Raw genomic sequence first — 22554 nt, forward strand, 5'->3', positions numbered from 1 at the left:
GTTGTCACGACGTAATGCCAACGTTGGATTGTTTACTGGGAAGTGTGTGCTGGATAAAATAGTGTCAGGAATTTTCAGCTATTGCATGGTTATGAATAATTATTAAGATACAGCAATTATGGTCAAATTTTAACTATATATATAAATTATAATTGAATTATATTACATCAATATCGTAACGTTGTTTCCTTTTCTATAATGATTTATAATGCCCCTTAGGTACGAATATCGGAATTTCTCAATTATGACGGTTTGTCATTAAAGTTTGACACATTTGTTAACAATGTCTTGTGAACAACAGATTATTGTTCACACTTCAACTAATGTATTCCACGAGGTCGTGGTCTGAGAGCAAACATGCACTTTCATTGTCACAAACTCGACAATGACATACAATTTTTTTTCATTGATATATTTCACTTTGTCACAAGTTCACAAACGAAAGAAAATAGCTGTAATTTAGGTTCATGTTAATTTTTAATGAGAAGCTTTCGAAGCGAACAGCTTTCAATTTATCAGCATTACACTGGGATTTATCCTCACAATATAGATCTTTGTGGTTTGTATATGCTATTGGTTTTCAAAGGTTATAATTCAAGAGTTATTTAAATGAGCACGTTACAATATTTATGGTCATAAAAATGAACTGTCATATAAAAAAGGAAAAATATGAAGGTAAAAATAAATAGCGTTTAAAATAATTTTAACAGAAATGATAAAAAAAGATTTGTAATAAAAAGAGGAAGTTATATTTCAAAATGTAAGTAGTACGGTCTTTAATATGTTGCTTTTGAAAATTGTTTATTTGCAATTTATAATTTTTAGTTTAAAGTTAGGTTTCTGTTTCTGAATACGTTATTCAGTTTATCGTTATTTATGAAAGGCAAGACTGTTTTTCTAGATTGCCATTAAGTGCAATAAAATACGTCTCATATAAAACTTTGGTATTTTTTTAAACGAGCATTCTTCCTTGTATAAGCATAGAGATCAAGTATTCCCCACTCTTATTAAGTAACTAGAGTATTGTCGAGGTTATATACTATATACTTTACATAAAGTTGTGCTCCTATTATGTATAATTTATTGATTCAATTTACCTGTAATAATCTTTCTTTTCCGCAGTAGTGAATTATTCAATAAAAGATGAAAGGTGCACAAATAATATTTGTCAACCTTTGAAGCTCATGTGCCCATGCAACCGATAGCAGCGACGGGCCAGCTTAAATATCCTTTCAAGTTGTATTAAGATTTAAAATGTTTAAATCGATCGAAAAAATGTGTATCTTGATAAGAAAAACTTGGTGACATTGGACTAACGTTTATGAGAAATGACAAGATAGCGATTAGTCTATTATATATTTAATAAGGTGATCAGGTGTGGGGTGAATTTGTTCTATTTAGATCAGGTAAAAAGACCATTTGTCTACACGTGAATGAAATCAACAAAGACAGACGCGAATTACAGCTGCGCGATGGATTGGTTCATTGGGTTTTTCACCTTAATGTTGTAACTCAATATTGTGACTAATTTAAAATTGTGTTTCGTCAACTGCAAGTTGATTTTATATAGAAGATTTTTATTCGTTTTTCAATCTTTAATGTGGATTTTACATACCTTATTTCGTCGTTTAATATACGCAGAAGCTAATTAAACGTTCAAATTGCATGCGTATTACCAAGACTACTGCATATTACAGAATAGGACAAAAGTGTCACTTTGTGGTATTTTTTGGATGATTTTCATTTTTTTTTATGTGCCTTTCTGAAGTGCTTGAATTTGATTTTGGGATTTACACATGAAATTAGTTGGAAGCAGCTTGATTTACAACTTCTCTAATATTTTTAATTTAGACTGCTCTCTAATGACTATTTGAGCGGAATGTGGACGACTGTTATTTGCATGGTTGATGAAGGGATATGACGAGATGTGGAATGACTGGCTATGTGTATGTTTGTCGGTTTGTCTGTACCTTCCATTAATCAAGTGTAATACGCCAGGTAAGAGTTTTCTTGACACAATATAAATAGAAAGTATGTCGTAAACATTTATTGATGTGCCAGGTATGTAAGATTGAATAATATTTGCTGTAATTTCATGTGGAAAGCTGTTACATACATATTTAATAGAAACCCAATAGCATGTCACTTTTACACGATATATGAGATTTATAGGCTGTTCAAACTGGGTTTTTTTATAAAAAAAAACGTTATTGTGCATTTGTGCATTTGAGTGCATCTGCTGACATGTCAAATAATGATATAATGTTATAAAATATAAATTCTACTTAGATACCAGTTAGATTTATCTTTGTGGAATGTTAATCCTCTTTCCGCATTGACCGAAAAGGTTTAAGAAAGTTTAGTACGAGACGTCTAGTATAACAGTCCCTATTACACATGCAATACGTCTATTTTAGTAGTCCCTAGTACATGTACAGTCACCGTTTCATTATTGCAGCATTTCTGAGCTTAAAAATAATTATACACAAATTTTAAGCATTGAGTTTTGAGTTTAAATATCCCTTTGGTATTTTCGCCTCTTTTTTTACCCCTCTCAGTTGCTTAAAATTAGTTGAAAGGTATAATACGTAAAACTACCAGTATGTGTTTAGTTTTAAAAATATAACATATAAATTTTAAAGCAAACATGCCATTCGTTTAATTGATTAAGTACACTTTTGCATTCAAATTACTAGTAAGTAAATTATGCAAGAAGAATTACTAAGGGTAGATAATTTTTCATTTTATCATCAAAATTACCGCCATGACAAAGCAAAACTAGTATCTACAAGAACGTAGAGAACAATTAAAGCTAGAAGTCAAAACAACGACGTCAGACTTTTTGAATTGTTACTGATCAAACATATCTTAAATCTTAAATAAAAGAGGTTATTGACAGATCTTAGATAAAATTATCGTATACTTATAAGTATCTTGTATTTACAATATGATAACAAGTTTCTTTAAAGTCTAGTTCAAGAGGTTTTGTCCATACAACTTGTCAGTTATAACTTTAATAAATTAAGTGACAAAATTTTGTAGTTCAGGAGAAATGACATATTAAATGAAACAATATGGGATACATTGATTTATTGAAGAAACTAAAAATCCCGAAAAAAAGTCAAATGTGCACGGATTCTTCAAAGTTAAAGTGTTGCCATGTGTATTTACAATTTGTTCAATGGCCTACTGTGGTCTACATTTATGTCTACCTGTTGATGACGTTATGCTCAATTTAGGTTATTTAACCATAGTCTTTTCTCTACAGGGTTTGGCTAATCAAAGAGAAATTATTTTGAATTTTTCTTTTGATATGGCTCATAATAGCCCTATGAAAAACGCATATTGATGGGTTATTTTATGATATACGCCCAGTGAAAAAAATAAATAAATTATAACCTAGATGAAAGTACAAAATGGACAAGGAGAAGGGGTGTGTAAATTTTACTGCCACCGGAAAACGAGCGCATGTTAAGTAGGGTAATAAATTAAGCTTGACAGCAATTCACCTATTCACCTTTCTGAAGAGCGGTTGCTTGGATGTCTTGTACCAGGTACCAGGGATCTAACGTTTGCAGTCAGACTGGGCGGACATACATTAAAAAAATAAATATAAGGTATCTAAACTGAAGACACATTTGGTATTAGGCTTGTAACCCTAGATAATGAAGAGTAAGTATAAGAAGAAGCCATGTCGTTTTTATACAAAATGTCCAAGATGTAAATAATAACTTTAATCGACGACAAATAGTTATGTACATAAAATCAGATATTGCAAAGTAATCCAAATGTGTAACAGAACACACATACAAATGTAACATGCATAAATAAGCACAATTAAGAAATAGCACTCATCGAGCATTCTAGAACATGGTAAACAAACTTATTTGTGTGCACATGAAAGGAATGTCAAATGAAATACTGTCTTTTATTTTCATCTTTTATGGGGTTGTTTTACTTTCCTTTTTTAGCTTTATTGTTTAGTTGATCTTATCATTGAGATGCTATCAAAACGAAATCTGTAAAAAGTTCTAAATTGTTTTGAGACCTACAGAACTCTTCCTTAATAAATACGACGGGAAACAAATGGTATTTAGTTTTTTATTTGAAATTTCCCTCTGAAGGATATTTGGTTTAAAAGTACATATACCACGGAGTGCCAAATTGTTGGTTTTATTGTTACTTTCTCTGAGCACTTCCTGTTTCTTTAAAGACTTTGAATTAAATACCCTTTTGTACTTATCGACAGACGTCTGCTTTATATCTTTAAATTTGAAAACTGATTCAGTGTTTAACCGTTTAACAGCCTCAAGTGTAGAAAAGTTATGTTGTAAGACTAAGAATTAAAATAAACAATGCGATTTTCTGAAATTCAATTTCAATAAAAAAAAGCATTCAAATAATTTAACATATGTCAACGCTAGCCAGCAGAGAAGAATAACTGGTCTTTCTTTCTTTTGAAATTTTATCAAATAAAAAATCAATCCGTGTGATGCAACCTGCGGGAGCGTTTCAATGCATTTTTTTTCTCGTTGTTCATCCTGTTTGAAGTACACTTCTAGCGAAAGCTATAATTGCGTGCTTTACTGTTCATAGCCACATCGTTAAGCTTGTGATCACAGATGTAGAAAGAAGCCTAATCGAACCGGTATGATATGGGGAATTAACATTTAGGTGCTATATATAATTCCATATTTAAACGACCACCAAGCCGGATTTTGTGTATAGATTTTTAATGTTACACTTCTAAAGAGGATACTTTAACACAATATTATGTCCAAGGTTTCACTAAATAGTTATCATTTTGATTTGTTAAATGATATGACTTTAACCCGTCGTGGTATAAATGTGCAGTTTCTTTAATAAATGAAAAATCTCATGACATGGTGTCTGTCAGACCAATTCGATGTATTTTTGCTTCGACAAACTGAACAAGGAAGGGAAACGTTGTTACGAGTTTTTATTATCAATGATTAAGTTGTTTATGTTGTGCTTGGATTTTTTTCTGTTGAATGTGTTACGCCTTGTACCTTAGTCTAGCTGGATTTTTTTAGAATATATGTTACTTTTAAATTTGCAGTTATATTTGGTCTAAATAAGGATCTTATTGTCCGTACTCCTTTCATTATAAAGGTTCTACCTTCTCTATCTCTTTATTTCTGATTTCCATTTTTTTTTACAAAAATCATTATATTTCAGTTTCAAATCAGGGGGAGAGTTCAACAGTTTCCTTGCATTGGTTTACAAATACATGCTAAAGTTCAAATAGTTTAGACCAACTGAGAAGTTAACGTTATTTGCAGATTCTAAATACATCATCTTAGACAAACAAATTAATTAATCAATCCATTCCAATAGCCCTTGTCAAATACCGTTAGATAAACCTGTTAAATCTCCTACTTGATCTTGAATGTTTTTTCAACAAATATTGACTTTTCTTCCATTAAAATCTTCGGTTTACATGTTTATCAAGTTGTTAGTAGAGAACTTTAACATGCTATTGTTACCCAGTATAAATGATTTTTAAACAGCCATTGATTTCCTAAGCAAGACAAATTATAAACATCCTATGCAAATACTGGACTATTTAATAAGATGGGTACAGTTATAATTGTCAATTAAAGTGATACTCAAGTGTTTGTTGACTCTAATATCTAAGTACTGTTACTAAACACTGTGTTTGGAAAGGCGGGTGTATGACTATTTTTTATTAGGTTAAATTTGACTGACAAAGTTTTCAAACAAGGCATTAATTGTCCATTTTATATGCGATAATAAAAATGTATGTGTGAATGTTTCGACACTTAAAAAGACATAACATATGTAAAAGTTCACAGAAATCCATTATGTTAACACATATTATATATGAAAAAGAAGATGTGGTATGATTGCCAATGAGACAACTATCCACAAAAGACCAAAATGACACAGACATTAGCAACTAGTCTATAGGTCACCGTACGGCCTTCAACAATGAGCAAAGCCCGTACCACATAACGGTCAGCTGTAAAAGGCCCCGATAATACAATTCAAACTAGAAAAGTAACGGCCTTATTTAAGTAAAAAAAATTGAACGAAACACAAATATGTAACATATTAACAAACGACAACCACTGAATTTACAGGCTCCGGACTTGGGACAGGCAAATACTTAAATAATGTGGCGGGGTTGAACATGTTAGCGGGATCCCAACCCTCCCTCTAACCTGGGACAGTGGTATAACAGTTAACATAAGAACGAACTATAAAAATCATATATAACATACTAGTAATATTTAGTTAGCTTTTAATTTACTGATAACAAATAAAATTGAGAATGGAAATGGGGAATGTGAAAATCAATATTTATACCAATAAAAACAATATTCAATGATATTATTACAGTGTTGAATAGGTAACCTTTTAGAATAAGTTTATTTAAAGGAGCGACAAGTTTACATGGATCATTTCTAAATTTCCGGGCACGGTTAACAACATTTCCGTAAAAAACAGGATGTGCTACCCCGTTTGAAATAAGTTTTCTACAGGTACAACCAAACTTCAATACCAAATCTTTATATCTCTGGAAAAATTAAATAAAGGTTTTAAGTAATTTATGGTAACGATATCCCTGGTTTAATAATTTACCAGTAATACATAGGTTGCGCTCGTTAAAATCAAAAACGTCACAACAGACGTACCCATGTACTTCCACGTCTATATTAAACTAGTATTGAATCATCCACGTGTCAATGCCTGTCCTAAAAAGATTTTCCTTTCTTTTTTTGTTCTTTCGAAAAACAGATAAAGTCAGGAGCCTGTAGTTCAGTGGTTCAGTGGTTGTCGTTTGTTCATGTATTTCGTATTTGATTTTCGTTCGTTTATTGCATTGTTATAAATTAAGCCGTTAGTTTTCTTACTTGAATTGTCCTTAAAAAGCCGTTTACGGTATGCGATTTTAACCCATTGTTGAAGGTCGTGTGATTGTCTAAAATTGCATGAATCCACCTCATTTGAACTTTGGTGGATAATTGTTGGCAACCATACCACATCTCCTTTTTTATATGCTATATAGGAACCAGATTTTATTGTCAAAGAGCATATGTTGACTTCTGAATGTATTTTTCGATATGTGTCGTTGGGTTGCCACCTAGTTATGTTTATCCAAAAGACCATGACAAGGCAGTTAGTACATTTAAAAAAAATGTTTCATATTTGGCAGAAATCTTGAGTTCATGAGTATCGCTGTATGAACACGGTATAAATAGGATAAGGATGTAAGATGCCACGTCTGACGTTCCAAATTATAAACCTGGTATCTTTGACAAGGTTTCACATAATTTTATAATGTTAAAGGTTGCAGACTTAAAACATGATCATTAACACTAACAAAAATCAGATTATATCACCATCTTACTTACAAAAATGTCAAAATTTTATATATAAAGTTACTTAACAAATCAGCTATTTATGAAAAGGGTGGTTTGCATCTGCTGTGTTTGTGAGTTCATCTTCGTGCATTACCCCAAAATTAATTTAATCCAGGACCAAGACATCAGTTCATTTTGTTAAGAAGGCTTTTAGCCGAAGCGGCTTACGTTCATTCATCCGTACCGTATCTGACAGTACCTGGTGTGAATTTACCTACATAAGTAGCTTATTGTATCTTCTACCTGAATACACTGTCGGATATCAAATTCATCTAAATTAAAAACCTATAACATTATTTTATTATGTATTTTGGCGGTTTGTATCATTAAACAGGACATAAAAGACAATATGGCCACACAATAAAAATAAATATTTCATTCATTAAACGATTTGTCGCCAGCATGAGCTCGGAATGTGAACTATGCAAGCAGGTGGAAATTGACAAGGATGTGCATTTCAGCAAAACTGAAAAGTAAACATAACACGATTGACCCTTAGTATTTCAAATTCAATTGACACTGACGACTGGATAATTTTGACACTCTTGTAAACCTCTTACTTTGAAAGAAATAGAAATTAGTGTGAACACCTTGCATCATCATAAAATCAGATTTATGAGAACTGGACAAAGGCTTTTTAAGAACCCCTTTCATTCAATTGATACCGTGTCAATCTTGGTAAACCCTTATCAATTAAAACTTCGTTTGCAAAACATATGCTGGCAAGTGGAAGCAGATGTTTATTGAGACATAAGTCGCAAATGTTCAATACAGATTAAATAACTAATTCTCATGTATAATTTATGTTTTATAAAGGGAACATTGAAAAATACAATTATACCATAGCGGAGAAACCATTATAAAGCTTGCTACAGTTTGAAGAAACAATGCAATGATTTTATGAGGCGAACACTAGCATTGTAGAAATAATCAGCCGTCGATTTTGTCGGTCAGACATTGAATTGTTGTCATCGTGATGTTTACTTCATTTCCCAATCGTGATGTTTACTTCATTTCCCAATATAAATTTAAGAAGTTAAGACCGCCACCAAACTACAAAAATAACAAAAGGACAACACACCTTCCTCAAATTTTAGAGAGGTATATCTCCAGTTGTAAATCGGTCGGAATATAAACAAATTGTGAAAAGATATGATATAAACAATCAAGCATATTCAATTTCCCACCAGTTCCAACAACAAAAAAACACCTCTTAAGGGGGCTCCTGGGTATAAATGATTTTTTTTTCTAATATAGGATTTCCCTATATTTTTTCATAAATGATCTTTATCATATACTTAAAAGAAAAATGAAATAAAAAAATGGGGTCACAGTTCATTTAAGCTAAAATCTGCCTCTGGAAGAAGCATACATTTTTGTTAATGTCCTTTTTTTTCTGTTGAACTAATAGGAGAAAAAGAGGAAATATAAAATAAAAAAATAACCTAATATAAGAAATCGCTTAAATTTTACAATTATTTAGTTTATGTACAGCTTATTTGAAAACAATAATAAAAAATATAGGTCACCGATGAGTTAAAAAAGATATTTCAAATTTAAGGCCAACAAATGGTATTTTTGCACCAAAGGGAGATAATTTGGAGCTTTTTCAATTTTTAAAGTCATCTGGGGCCAAACCAAACAATTTTTTGGGGTTGTTTTTTGTACCATATCATAAAGTAACAACTAATAGTGTAATTAATAAAATTTGTAATGAAAAAATAAAGGTTTAATTTTTTGCTAAAATTTTTGTACCCACGAGCCACCTTAAGAAATAACATACTTTAATTATATGAAGGATGCCATATGCAGAGCTGCATACCCTTCCGGAGCACTTGAGATCACCTTTACGTTTTATGGTGTTCGTGATTTTCAGTCTTTAGTTCTCTATGTTTTTGTTATGTGTACTGATGTTTGTCTTTTTGACCGATATTCCCTTCTTATACCATGTTGTAGTCAGTTTGTTTTCCTACTTATGAGTTTGAATGGCCCTTTTTTCTATCTTTTACCTATATTACAAAGACCATATAAACTTCTTTTAAAAGGTAAATGGATTTAGTGACATTGCTTTAGATCTGTTACAACTAATTAGTTTGTGTCTTTTTCTGATTGCTTATACATAGTGTAATATGTCATTTAATTTAGCTATTTTTAAAAAAAACGAAATATTAATATTTGAAAAAGGATAGTATTTTTTGTGCTGAGTTTGCTTTGTAACCTATCATTTTTGTACTTTTAGATGGAACTTATACACTGTCTGTTCCGAAAGTCTATGTTGCCTTCTCGGAAGATCTCTATATCAACTACACAACACCACCAACTGTATCCCTTCCAAATGCTTATATTCGAATACTGGCTGGAGCACAGGGAACAAAGAAGGAGATAACAACACGTCCTCTAGAAGGTGGAAAACCAGTTGGACAAATAAAGATATCTTGTGGAGAAATAGAGTATGCTGCTATTCATTATATCGAACTGCACATGTATGTTGGAGGACCTTTGCTTACTACAATTTCCTTTCAAGTCACGTGGCCAAAATTTCAACTCATCTTCACTCCATCTCACCACATAGCACAAACAAAACCATTGACAATGTGGTATACGTCAGAAGCTAAATGTAAATCACCCGTGAAACGCCATAATTTTCATCTAGATTTAGAGTATACCAAGGATGACGAAACGTCTACTAAAAAACTTAATTTTGAAATAAAAAATACGAAAGTTTTCAACGAAATAGATACGAAAATAGGAAGCGTTGAGTATACATGTGAAACTTTTGAAGTTGCAGGACGCTATATTGCCGTTTTACGTAATACGTATGACGATTCGGAAGTAATAGTTCAGTCAAATATTCTACATGTGCAATGGAGTACTGCTTATAGAATAAGCATTTATTCTTCAAGTGTATTTCCATGTGAAGGTCATTTATCTGTGAAGTATGTACAACCTACTTGTCCAGGAAATAGGGACCAGCTCCGAATGTACTATCTTCGTCGTACCTTGACGGGATCGCCAGCAGTGCCTCTTAACCGTATATACGTCACAGAAAAGCCAGCATTCAACAATCAATCATCTGTTTTGTTTCCTTGTGGTTATTTTGACGCCAAAGCAGTTGGGTATTGTTTTGTCTACGTCAATATGGCATCTGACGGTTCTGTAACTGAGCAGGACGATGTATGCATTTCCGCCCATCCTAATACAGGTAAATTTTAGACATTCATCTATTCAATTTTTTTTTATGATATATTATACAAAGCCTTCACAACATACTACAGATTTTTCGTTAAAATGTGTTAAAAGTTTTAAATTAAATATCAATGGTTAGTTTCATTGACATGAAAAGTACTATTTACGTAATTCGAATACTGATTTTGTTGTCTACATGAATATGTACAAACAAGTTTTAATCAGATATTAATCACACATTTCGTTTCTTGATTAGAAATTTAGTTTCAATGCAATACTTTGAAATACCCAATCTATTTCTGAAATTTAAATATTTTATGTAACATGTACATAAAAGATAATGATATGACGCAAATATATCAACTTCGATTTATTTATTTTTTTCTATACTTTTGATATGGAAGCTTAATTTTAATGTCGTGACTTTTACTCATATATCAATTTATCTGTAATGACTTGGTCCTAAATATCACATAACGTTTTATATAAAGTTCTCAAATAGTCAGGAAACTGCAAAAAATAATCAGCTGTCTGAGGCTTCATATAAAGTACTTAAATAGCCAGGAAACAGTAGAAATAATTAGCTGCCAGTAAAGCCATGTTTATGTGCACCTTTCTTAGAAACTGAAGACAAAATCATCCAAATTGGAATGACAAATTATTCTTGGACTTTCTATTGAGGAAACTAGAGGTTGTTTTTGAATTTGTGTACTTTTAAAAATCACTTAGTAAAGATGGCTTGTCAATACAAATTCTTTCCTAAATATGCTAGAATGCTAGAGTAATTGAAAGAATTGAAAGATAACAAGGTATACATTGTAACATAGAAAGATACAGTTCTGTGTGTCATCTACCCTTCTTGTTCCTTCTAAATAATTCCATTCTGCCAATTACAACGTGATAATATGAAGCCATTGATAGTTTTTGATGACCAGGTTAATATTATAGTTGACAGATTGACAATTATTGGGTGTCTTTGTTATAATCTGTAGCAGGTTCAAGTCAAGATAGAAAGTCAATATTTTGTTTGTCTAGCAAAGAGCTTAATATTGATTTCATAAGGACAAGCAACATATTATTTCAAAACATGTTAACCTATCGATGTTTAAGAAGATTATTGGCACTTTAACTGATAAATATGGTGCTCTGTGATTTTAGTTATCTTATCTCGAATAATACTTGCTAATCACATCAGATTTGTCGATATCCGGAAGATAAGCCCATTTTAGTATAGTTATACCAAGCAACTGGCTTCTTTGGGTTTTTTTAGGTTTTTAAAATTATAATGTAGAGACTTCAAAATCCCTTCATGTAATAAAACACTTTAATCATGAATGTTGTTTTTTGTCGAAGAACGATCTTATATATAAATCTTAAATCCACTTAGAGTATGTGTAGACACTTGTTTAGACAAACAAAATTATTACATAAACTCTATAATATAATTATAATCATATAAAAAAAAATCAGTGTATTTATAAAATATGTTTAAATACATTAGTTAGAATTTCCCATTGAGATAATTTCCTATTAAGATATTCCAGTAGTTACGGTCTGCTCCGGAAATTCTTTACATTATATGCGGAAATCTACTGTAATAAAATTTATTTTAAGCGAACAACTTTAAAATTCACGAGAGTTACAGTATACTAAAATCGACATAAAAGAAATATAAATCACCCAAATATCCTTTTGCTATCAGATAAAATTGTCTGTGTAATCGTCACATTTTACCACTAGAAAGTATTGCATGGTAATGTGGTATATGAATTAGAAAAGTTTGCCGTTGATGTAATCTGTATTTTCCTGTTTTGAATAATTGCAATTCCGCTATTTTCACTGATTTGTTCGTTTGTGTTCTAACTTATGATTTTAGAGCTGTAACATATATATTTTCTTCATATTAAGCTTGTCCACCAACTATTCTGATGATAAAAAAAATCTAGGTGGCTGTCGTAGCTGAAAGCAAAAATAAAAACGTCTCATATATTTCATTGCTAGAGATTTAAAGCAAACAATAACAAAAATGTACTATTCCAGTGATATTTAACAAGATCCTCTGCAAATGATGAATGATCTTAATGCTAATAGATCACCCATATGTCACTAACCTCAAATACATTTCAATTTATTTAAATTAGCCACAAATAATAGTTAATATATTATAATTTATGGGCGATTTCAATATGAATACGTTACCCGGACGTTTCAACTTAACCAGGTGCTTTTTACCGCTATATATGTTATTATCTTTAGGAAGTCAATACAGTGTTTCATTTACCTTCGTTTTTATAATATTTAAATAATTTATTTTACTTTTCGCCTCATTTAACACCTCTCATGGGATCATTTTGAGTAAGTAAAAAATAAAATAAATATGTTGTATTTTATGCATGATTTTCTATGTTGTTATCAATATATTATTTACGCTTTTTACAACCTGCATTTAAAAGCATTCCCAAGGAAGGAAAGTTAATGGAGTGTTTCAAAATACATTAATTTATGGTTCTATTGAGGGGTTTTTTACCAACTAGAAGACCTATTTTGAATAAATATTAAATGGTTGTTAACGAGGATTATCAAATATGTTCGACCATGTATTGAAAGAAATGATTTCGTCATCGATGATACTATTGTATACTAATGACGGCCCTTTCTCCAAACACAGACATAAGCGTGATATGTATTTGGCATCATCAAAGCCCAGTATGTGTTTCCAATTTCCGAAAAGAATGATGAGTTATCTTTGAGATTGTTTTTCTTTTCCGCTGAAGATTTATGATTTCTCGTATGTTTTTTTTTTGCAACAAGTTTTGATCTTCTGACATTAAATAAAAGATTATCAAAGCGTAATGATGATCCGCATTAAGAAGCAAGTCTACGAAAATAAGTGGTATCTGAGATTTTGAAATAAGGTTATATCCTATGTCTTTTGAAATTGGAGTTTCCAATCTTCCTGCTATTTTCATTCTGCTTGAGTTCTTTCCCGGTACACACCTAGTCATTAAGATTATCATTATGTAGATATTGCATGTTGTTCCCACTTTATTGTTCAGCTTCATGCACTGGGTCGATTGATTGGAAAATCAATACGTGATTAAAAAGTATATTGATTGCTTTAGATTGTCATACAGGTTGACACTTTACATTTATGTTGTACTTTATATGTTTTACTTTTTCGATTAGCAGATATTGTCATCTCAACTTTCAACAGATACCTACCTCACTGTTAATTTATCTTCAGACATTTCTCAAGTGATTGAATGATATCTATATACCTCAATTTAATTTGTATTAAGAAACACACATTTCTGATATCAAGTTGTGGATATTTCCAAGATATAAAATCACTGAACTTTCACGGATTTTAAAAAATCACTAAAACTATTAGTGATTATTCAAAATCACTTATTATTTCTTTTTGTCAATACAGTGTAAACCAGGGAAAAAATCAAAATGTCCCAAAGGTATTTCTAAATTAATAACATAGTTATGGTTACTACAGTGACTGATTTGATGTCACTCGAAACTGAATTATTCAGACTGTTCTACAAGTTTTCGCCCATTTGTCATATTTACCATTCACATCTTACAAGTAGGTGAAGGATAAAGTATCAATATTCTCTTATTGTTTTGTATTCCAAAGTACTCTTTCGGCCAAGAAAGCCTATATATTATCGTACAAAGTACCCTTTCGGCCAAGAAAGTTTAAATGCTATATATTATCGTTACTATGATTGGTGAAACAGCTCTTTACAAGGAAATCCTAAATTATAACTCAGAAAGGTCGAAGTTGTCGTTGTGTTAATTAATTGCTAACTATGCCAAGTTATTATTATTTTCATTTTATATTGGTTAGCTTTTAACCCCTATTTTGTTATATACCAGTGTCCGTTCCTCAGTCGTGTTTTAAATATTTTGATTTCCTCCCATGTTTCACATACATTTTCAACTGTATCAAATAGAAATCATTCTTTCACTTTTTCGATGTCTCCTTTTGTATTTTTCTAGTTGTTGTTTGTTGTCTCTTTTTGAACTTCAAACTGCTTAAATTTAAACAATTTTCTGTAGGAATATCACAAAATGTTTTTATATTGTATATAAGAGTGTGTCGAAGTATACCAAAGGAAAATTGATACTCACAAGTTGAAAAGGAATAAACAACGCTATAGCAAGAACCAAAAAGACACAACATAAATAACTCAACACTGAGCAACACGAAAAAACGGCAGAAAAAAAATAATGGTGCTTTAGATTTTTCGCAATGTTAGGCAGATCCTGCTCCACATGGAATTCATGTTACCAAATGCTTGTCAATTTTATTTTTGTAACTCGAACAATTCTAAAATGTTATACATGACAAAGAAAAGTCCACAAGTCGAATGAAAAGTAATGGAACAATAAGTTTGACGTTTGCGCACAACTTAAAATCTTTATTAATCATACTTACAATTATTTACAGTTTTGCCAATAGATGGTAAATGGGCAGTGTGGTCTGAATGGAGTACATGTAGTGTTACGTGTGGTACTGGTAAACGGAGTCGTGGAAGAACATGTACAGATCCTGAACCTGCCAATGGAGGGAGGTTCTGTAATGGCTTCCCTGTAGAGTTCAGACCATGTGTAGTTGAGTGTTCAGGTAAGGTTACTGCCTGTACATGATAGAATGGAAAAAAATCATGTAAGTTGGATACGCACGATATTTACTACCTTGTACATGAATAAACTCATCATAGGTACCAGGATAGAAATTTTAAATTTGCGGAAGACGCCCATTCCGTCTACATAAGACTCATCAGTGGCGCTCAAATCAAAAAGTGTTATAAGACCAAATAATGTACGAAGATGAAGATCACTGTAGACCAAAATTTCCTTAAAGTTGTGCCAAATAGTGAAGACGAAAAAGAGCAAAACTCGATGTTGAAATGATATTTTCATTACTACAGGAATAACTCGTAGTCAATCTTATGTATACCCTATCATTGCAACATGAATCTGTGATATACTCATTGATATCTTTTATATTCTTATACAATGTTCGAAAGGTATAAACACATTTCAGGCATTTAATGTAAACATTTAACTTTTATAATTCACTTGTACACCTTAAACTTGTCATGAATTATTGAATTAAAATCTGAACCACTAATCGGTTCTACATTTTGTAGTTTATAAACGTACAATGAACAAATAGTGCCGATTTGCGTTAAAAGAGACAAATAATTGGCACTATTGAGCATTTTATGTTAAATGTATTAAGACTGCATTGGTGTAATAATTGAAGGTTTATATTTACTTCGTGGTGTAATATTCCAACACCGTAAATTAAAACAACAATTTATGATCGTATTCCTTCGCCGGAATGAATGATATACTTTTTGGGATAACTTATTCACTGTAATTTGCAATTTGAGAATTATTTCGTTATACATAATGTTCTTTTCAAGATATTCGTTGTGCTGTTAGTGAATACATTATAGAAGTGGGTCCTTTCGAACTTTCTTTATACCTAATTCATGCAGCATTTGCAAGAAAATATTGTTTTATGTAGATATTAATTCGTTTCTCTATGCTGAGTGTTCTTGCGTTCTATACTGTAGTGTTGTCATTTTAACGATATTTTTTAACAATCCTATATAAACCGAAGGTTTGGCTAGCCCTAATACCAGAATCAAGCCTCCAGTTTTTTTCTTAAAATGTCCTGTCCAATGTTAGGAATATGACAGTTGATATCAGAAAGTCTGGTCCTATGTAGATTATCATTTGGTTTTTGTTACACTTCATTGTTTCTCTCATCTTATAGTAGGTTTCACTCGGTTTCAGTTTACAACCTGGATACTAGTATTTGTTTTCTCTCATGACTTTTGAACAGCGGTTTACTACTACTGTTGCCTTTATTTGATACACTACTTGTTACCATTTTTCCTGCGATGTTCTACTGGTGTGCCACCGTTCTTTTATTAATTAAAGGACGATGAAGTCTAAAGTTATACAAATCAACGATATTCAAACAAACCAAATGACTAACTAAATTCTTACATATTGATACCGTTGAACCGTTACACGTAATTGTAAAACAACAAATTCCTGTTTTCCTTAATATGATAAAAATGAGTAATAAAGGGAAGTTGATTTATTAAACGTAGATATGATCCTCAAGTTCGTTCTTTATTTGGTCATCACCAAAATTTTAATTTGCCAGAGCATCACTGATGAATCTTATTTTAAGGGGGGAAAATGCGTGTGTTCAAAATTTAAACATAGCGGTTTTTTTCTATGAATGATTACATTTATTTCTTGACAAAAAGTAAAATATATTTTCATATACTAGTGCACTAATCTAATACTTTTTTGTTAATTCTAGAAGAAGATACAGTTCCGGATACACCACTCAAACATCTTCATTTAGAGGGTAGTTGTGCGTGTGGTGGATGCACTCTGAATGCTTCTAAAGGAGAAATTATCGGCACAGGAAGATGCAAAGGAATATCTCAATGGACTATTGCTGTGGGAAAAGGACACATTATAATACTCAAATTTCAGTATTTTAACATTCTGATAGATGAGCAGTGGCTCCGTGTCAGAGATGGCGCCAAGTCAAATGATAACTTACTTGCTCAAAGTTATGGACTAATCAAAATTTCTAAAGTTGTGTCGTCATCGAATAAGCTTCTTATTCAATTCAATACGAGATTTAATGTGTCAGTACCATTATTGTATCACCGTAGGCTTCTTGCTGTTGATCCACATAGTAAAGGGCTTTTATCACATAAACTTTCATCATATGGCTTCATTGCCACATACAAGTCGGAAGGTAAGTCTAAAAATGACAAAATGTCTTAATAAGTTAATCTTTAACCTACTTGGTGAGCTAGTCGTAGCATGCTCGCTTCAAGCAAGCGACAATAAGGACGGCAAGACTTCCAAGACCATTCGATTCCCTTTAAACTAGCCCGTTTAAAATCCGACTCAACATGTGAGTCACAAAGCATGGTTCATAATCATTTCAAATAAACATGTACTATCGTACTGGTTATGCATTTAGTATGCCTATGGACTTTACACGTCAATTTCTAATCACGTCATCATCCTAATATCAATCAACATTTAAACAAGGAGTTGTGGTGTGATTGTCAATATTAAATCAGAGAAGATGCAACTAGGGGTCACTAGGCAAAGACCCTGCATACGCATACCGCAAACCATGGCATGAAAAAATTAAAACAATTCAACAGAGTAATCTAATGTCCTAAAACAACAAACGAAAAGCAAAAACTATACATAATGCAACCTACGACAAACACTAAATTACAGGTGGCTTTGGACTTGCACATAAATAATGTCATTGTGGCGGAGTTAAATATTTTTGCAAACACTCCACCTTCTCCATAATCTAGAACAGGGGTTTTACGTCAATACCAAAGAAAGAAACTGCAACAATAATATTGTTAAATCTCCTTGCAAAATTACATAAATAGGGCAACAGATGTTAACCGATATTCAAATATTATAAATCTAGTCAGAATATGCAAGTCAAGGAAAAAAATAGAAAGGGAGGTAATCGCATGAGATCCAACAAGGTCTTTTTATTTTACATTATTGAGTAAAATACAAATGCAGGACATTTTTTATTTGTGTCTGTACAAAATCTGATTCAACTTGATTTAATTTAATCTAACTGGTGAAACATTTTTACCTTTCAAAAGGAAAAAGAAAACTTATTATGGAATTCCTGGTACATTTAAACAAAATATACAAATATAGATTGTCACAAATAATCCAACACATTATGTTTGAAACATTTTTACTATATCATCTTCATAAACTGCCAAAAAAAAGGAAAATTAATCTGATCTTCTTTCATTCATAGGGTTAGACAAAATTGTATATTATGTAATAAGACAAACACACTTTTAATCGCATTTTTGTACACGAAAATATGTATATTCAGCTTCGTGTTACGTATAAAAAATAAGTGTTACGTAATTTTGAATATCTAAATGTGCATTTACTTATTTAGAAAAGAGAAAAACGCACATGGTGCACTACTGAATACAAAAAAAATAACTGATATATTAACCACATAAACAAACACGGACACAAAGGAATTCATTGAAATGTACTTATATATTTTGGCATTATTGAAATTATAACACAGTTAAGTACAAAAGAGTTAATTATACCTGTCATATTAAAACGGTTAACTTAAGAAAGAGGACACTCACATACTATACATTTAAAGACCGGACAGTGCTTTGATAAAAGACAAGTAATGTTCAACCAACTTTGAAATATTATGAAACACGAACCCCACTGAACAATAAATTCCCAATTCACTTACATGTTGTATTTCTTTTTCTTTTCAGTTGACAATTCCTCATCGGTTGTATTTGATACCATACCTCTCACCTCACACCACGAGTCAAGCATTTGGGAGAGTACCATAACAATTGCTGGAATATCACTCTGTCTTACCGTAGTTCTCATATTATGTGTTCTTGCTATTTATCATAAGTTTTTCTATCATAAAAAACATAAATATTCAATGGCTGCCCACGAGGAAACGCCCACTCATATCGCCAAAAGTACCAGCATGCACAGTTCTCCGAGTCATCATAGTGCTGGAAGTGGTGTCGAAATTGACTATGACATGGAGCGTCCTTTAACAGGAGGTGTAAAGAAAAAGGACAGCAATGGTCGAGTGTCACGTGGTTCATCTGTATCAAGTAATCGAAGCGGATTAAAAGTGAAAGTAAAAGCAACCGTTGAATGTAGTCCTAAACCTATCCTGAAACAATATAGTCCTATGCCTAGTCCCAAATTAAATGCAATTAAAGATGATAGTTCTGAAAGACAAAGTCTGTTTAACACTAGTCCTTTACTAAATAGAAAACCGCGATCTCCGAAAGTTCATCCATCACCGCGATTTAAACATTCATCAAAAGCAAAAACACCAACATCACCTGACAGTAAATATGATTTATTAATTAAGCGACGACGGCGAAGTAAAAGTGATAAGGTGATTAAAGACATAGAAGAAAGAATAGTCCCTGGTTCCGATGATACCCCTGTTGTGGAGGAAAAATCTTTTGACCCGGTCAAAAGCCCCGATTCACATGATACTCTTACGCCGACTAATTCTAAATCACCGTGTGTTCAAAATGAAACTGACAAACCTGTAAAGGTAGATATACCACTTGTGTCATTAGCAAAGACAGAAGAAACAAGAAATCCTGCGTCAGGTGCGTCAGACGAATCGTCATCGCCTGATAATATCGATCAAACTACGTCATTTATATCAGAAAAACGTCCACCAAGACCTACGTCATTAAATGAAATTCATAAAAACTTCCCTTCATCTAATTCTGTATCTTCAGAAAAGAGAAGAAAGTTTGGTGATAGGAACAAAGGATTACCACAACCCGATGGAGAAAGTCCAAAAAGTTCATTGACACAATCATCAAAGAATTCCACACCGAGAAGTGTTCATAGTTCTAAAAGTAAATTAACGTTGTCACCAAGTAGAAGTATCACCTCTGACAACCTTGAGATGGAATACGATGATTTCATTGATTATGACGACCCTTTGTCTTACTTTGATCCTGAAGAATTAGAGAAATTGAAGTGGAAAGGCGTTGAAAAGATCTCACCTAAAACAAAAGAAGAAGAAGATTGAATCTGAAGATAAATAGCTGTTATTGGTTACCACCTGATTGTAACGCAATAGATATACAAATATCATAATATTCATCACATTTTACATATAAAGAAGCTTTTAATTAATATGACGACATTAAGAACAACACTGGTCAACATTTGCAGGAAGCCTTTTCTGGATACATATAATTTTTCTCGTGCCTTTTTGTCTTGGTGTGTTGTCAATTTCTATTTAAAAGGTTATTTGTCTATTCCTCTTGCGGCATAGTAAAAAAAAACACACACACACATTCTACCATGTGCTTGTAGACTTTCTTATAAATATTTTTAGGATATCACAAAAGTAATTAATTGCAAGTACAATGGGGAAATTCTAAATCTGTGAAGCCTCATGAATATTTGTATTGCGTTCTCATTATCATTCATACAGATTACCATTCAGTTTTTGATACATTTTAACATGCATGTAAAATGATGTATATTTTTAATGAATCAAAAAAGCACAATTGTTTCAGCAATGTTTACATAGTGTACAACAAGAGAAGAAGATGCCAGCGAAAGAAACATAACATACTGCTTAACAAAATACGAAAGGAAAAATACAAATCCGAGTAACATTCCACAGAAACATAGATTGAATTATAGGAGTTCTACCAAATTAGGTTTTGTCGTAGTTTTCTTGATGGTATAACTTCTTGTTCTACTAGTTTCACTCGTCTGATTGTTCATTAAAAATTACTAAAGTAATCTGACTAACGACGACGAGAGACACGATAGCTGGTTCAGTACTCAAATTGTAATCATATGATATTAAATTTCTTTGAAATCTACACAAGACAAACTATTTGTGAAGATGCATGCTTGAACAATGCAAAATGTTCATTATTTTCTGTCGTCAAATAATTAAAAATATGATCTCGTTTCTAGAAAAACTAAAGTTAAATAAATGATTTACGTCTCATTAACGAAACGTTTTATTCCATATTAGATTAAAGTCGCATGTGCTTTTAAGAAAGTATTTTATCATATTTTTTTTTTTTAAGATACAAATACACTAAATAAGAGATTATATATTGTTGTAATGAGTCTACATGTTTGTTTTTGGTTATAATTTAATCTTTTTTTTTAAAGTTCTGCTATTTGCTGCAAACGGTTTTTGGATTTTCTTGCTCAAAATATGCTTTGATCAAATGTATAATGAACAAATTCTTTTTTTTCTTCACATTTTGAAATAAATGTTCATATTAAGCACCAGTGTATTTTTAAAAACGCTTTCGTTTTTCGGTGAGGCCAACAAAGGCAGGATTGTATGAAACAAAATATGTATACACAACTCATTGCTTTGTATGATTAACTTAAGTGCAATATTTATCTTCTTAGCATTTCAATACAATGCAAATAGCATTAAAAGAAAAATGAGAAAAATACTCTTTTTGTCAAGGAAATTGAAGGCTGCCGAGAAAATGATACGTTTGTAATTTTAATATAATCTTCCACTATCAACATGAAAATGATAAATTACTGTTATAAGTGGTTGTTTTTACCAAAAAAATGTTTAATGTTTAATGCTTTTTATTCATGTTGTTTAATCATTGTGATATATATGTTTTCCTTATTATTTTCAGACATTTTAAAGTTTATCTTTATTGAAATTTGAAGAGACACATACTTTTAAATGATAAAACATGAGATGCAAGTTACTGCTATTTTTTTGTGTGCATGCCTAAAGATGTTTGACGTTATTTATTTATATTTTGTTATAAATGATTATTAAACATTGAAACGTGTATTATAGTTTGTTTAGTTCAGTATATTTAATATATATATACTGACAAATTACATTTAAAAACCACAAAATCCTTTAAAACGTTTCTGTTAGAATGAACAATTAATTGGAGTTTATACAATTTACAGATTTATAGATAGAGTTAAACAATCTCCAAGTAATTCTTCCTACAGAATTATCAGCAAAGGAAGCTATGAGCAATCAGAACAGAAAGTAATTGAAAAATTGAAAATCACATCTAAAGTATAATGACCTGCCCAATGTGCAGATTTAGTGGTCTATAGAATGATAACGATTTTATGTTTTGTTAACACAGAGACGCACTCAACTCATCCTAAATTCCTGCTATGTTCATAGCTTGGTTCATTGAATAAATTAGAAGTTCAGATTTTTATAAGAAACACAATAGATTTGATAATACAAGACTACGCACTATCCCTGGAATTCCCAAAGTATACTGTTGAGTATAGCAGTATGGTTATTTTCCAACGGGTATGAATTAAAAAATATTAAAAC

The 22554-nt window shown here is 31.6% G+C and overlaps 1 protein-coding gene across 3 annotated transcripts in view; it reads left to right on the forward strand.

The window, feature by feature from the left end:
* The window catches only part of LOC134698152 (uncharacterized), a 36726-nt gene extending 14687 nt beyond the window's left edge, over positions 1-22039 (forward strand). The window contains exons 1-6 of one of the 3 annotated variants that reach the window (XM_063560456.1): positions 417-559; positions 1852-1998; positions 9649-10611; positions 15058-15234; positions 16960-17409; positions 18962-22039. In XM_063560456.1, coding sequence (XP_063416526.1) covers positions 1908-1998; positions 9649-10611; positions 15058-15234; positions 16960-17409; positions 18962-20271 — 2991 coding nt within the window. In that variant the 5' untranslated portion in view covers positions 417-559; positions 1852-1907 and the 3' untranslated portion in view covers positions 20272-22039. Of the gene's footprint in view, positions 1-416; positions 560-1130; positions 1999-9648; positions 10612-15057; positions 15235-16959; positions 17410-18961 lie in introns of those variants that run through there. The other 2 variants (XM_063560457.1, XM_063560459.1) reach the window with 2 other exon arrangements.
* Positions 22040-22554: the final 515 nt, after the last annotated feature.

Source organism: Mytilus trossulus, chromosome 14 (genome assembly GCF_036588685.1).
Source record: "Mytilus trossulus isolate FHL-02 chromosome 14, PNRI_Mtr1.1.1.hap1, whole genome shotgun sequence".
Lineage (NCBI taxonomy): Eukaryota > Metazoa > Mollusca > Bivalvia > Mytilida > Mytilidae > Mytilus > Mytilus trossulus.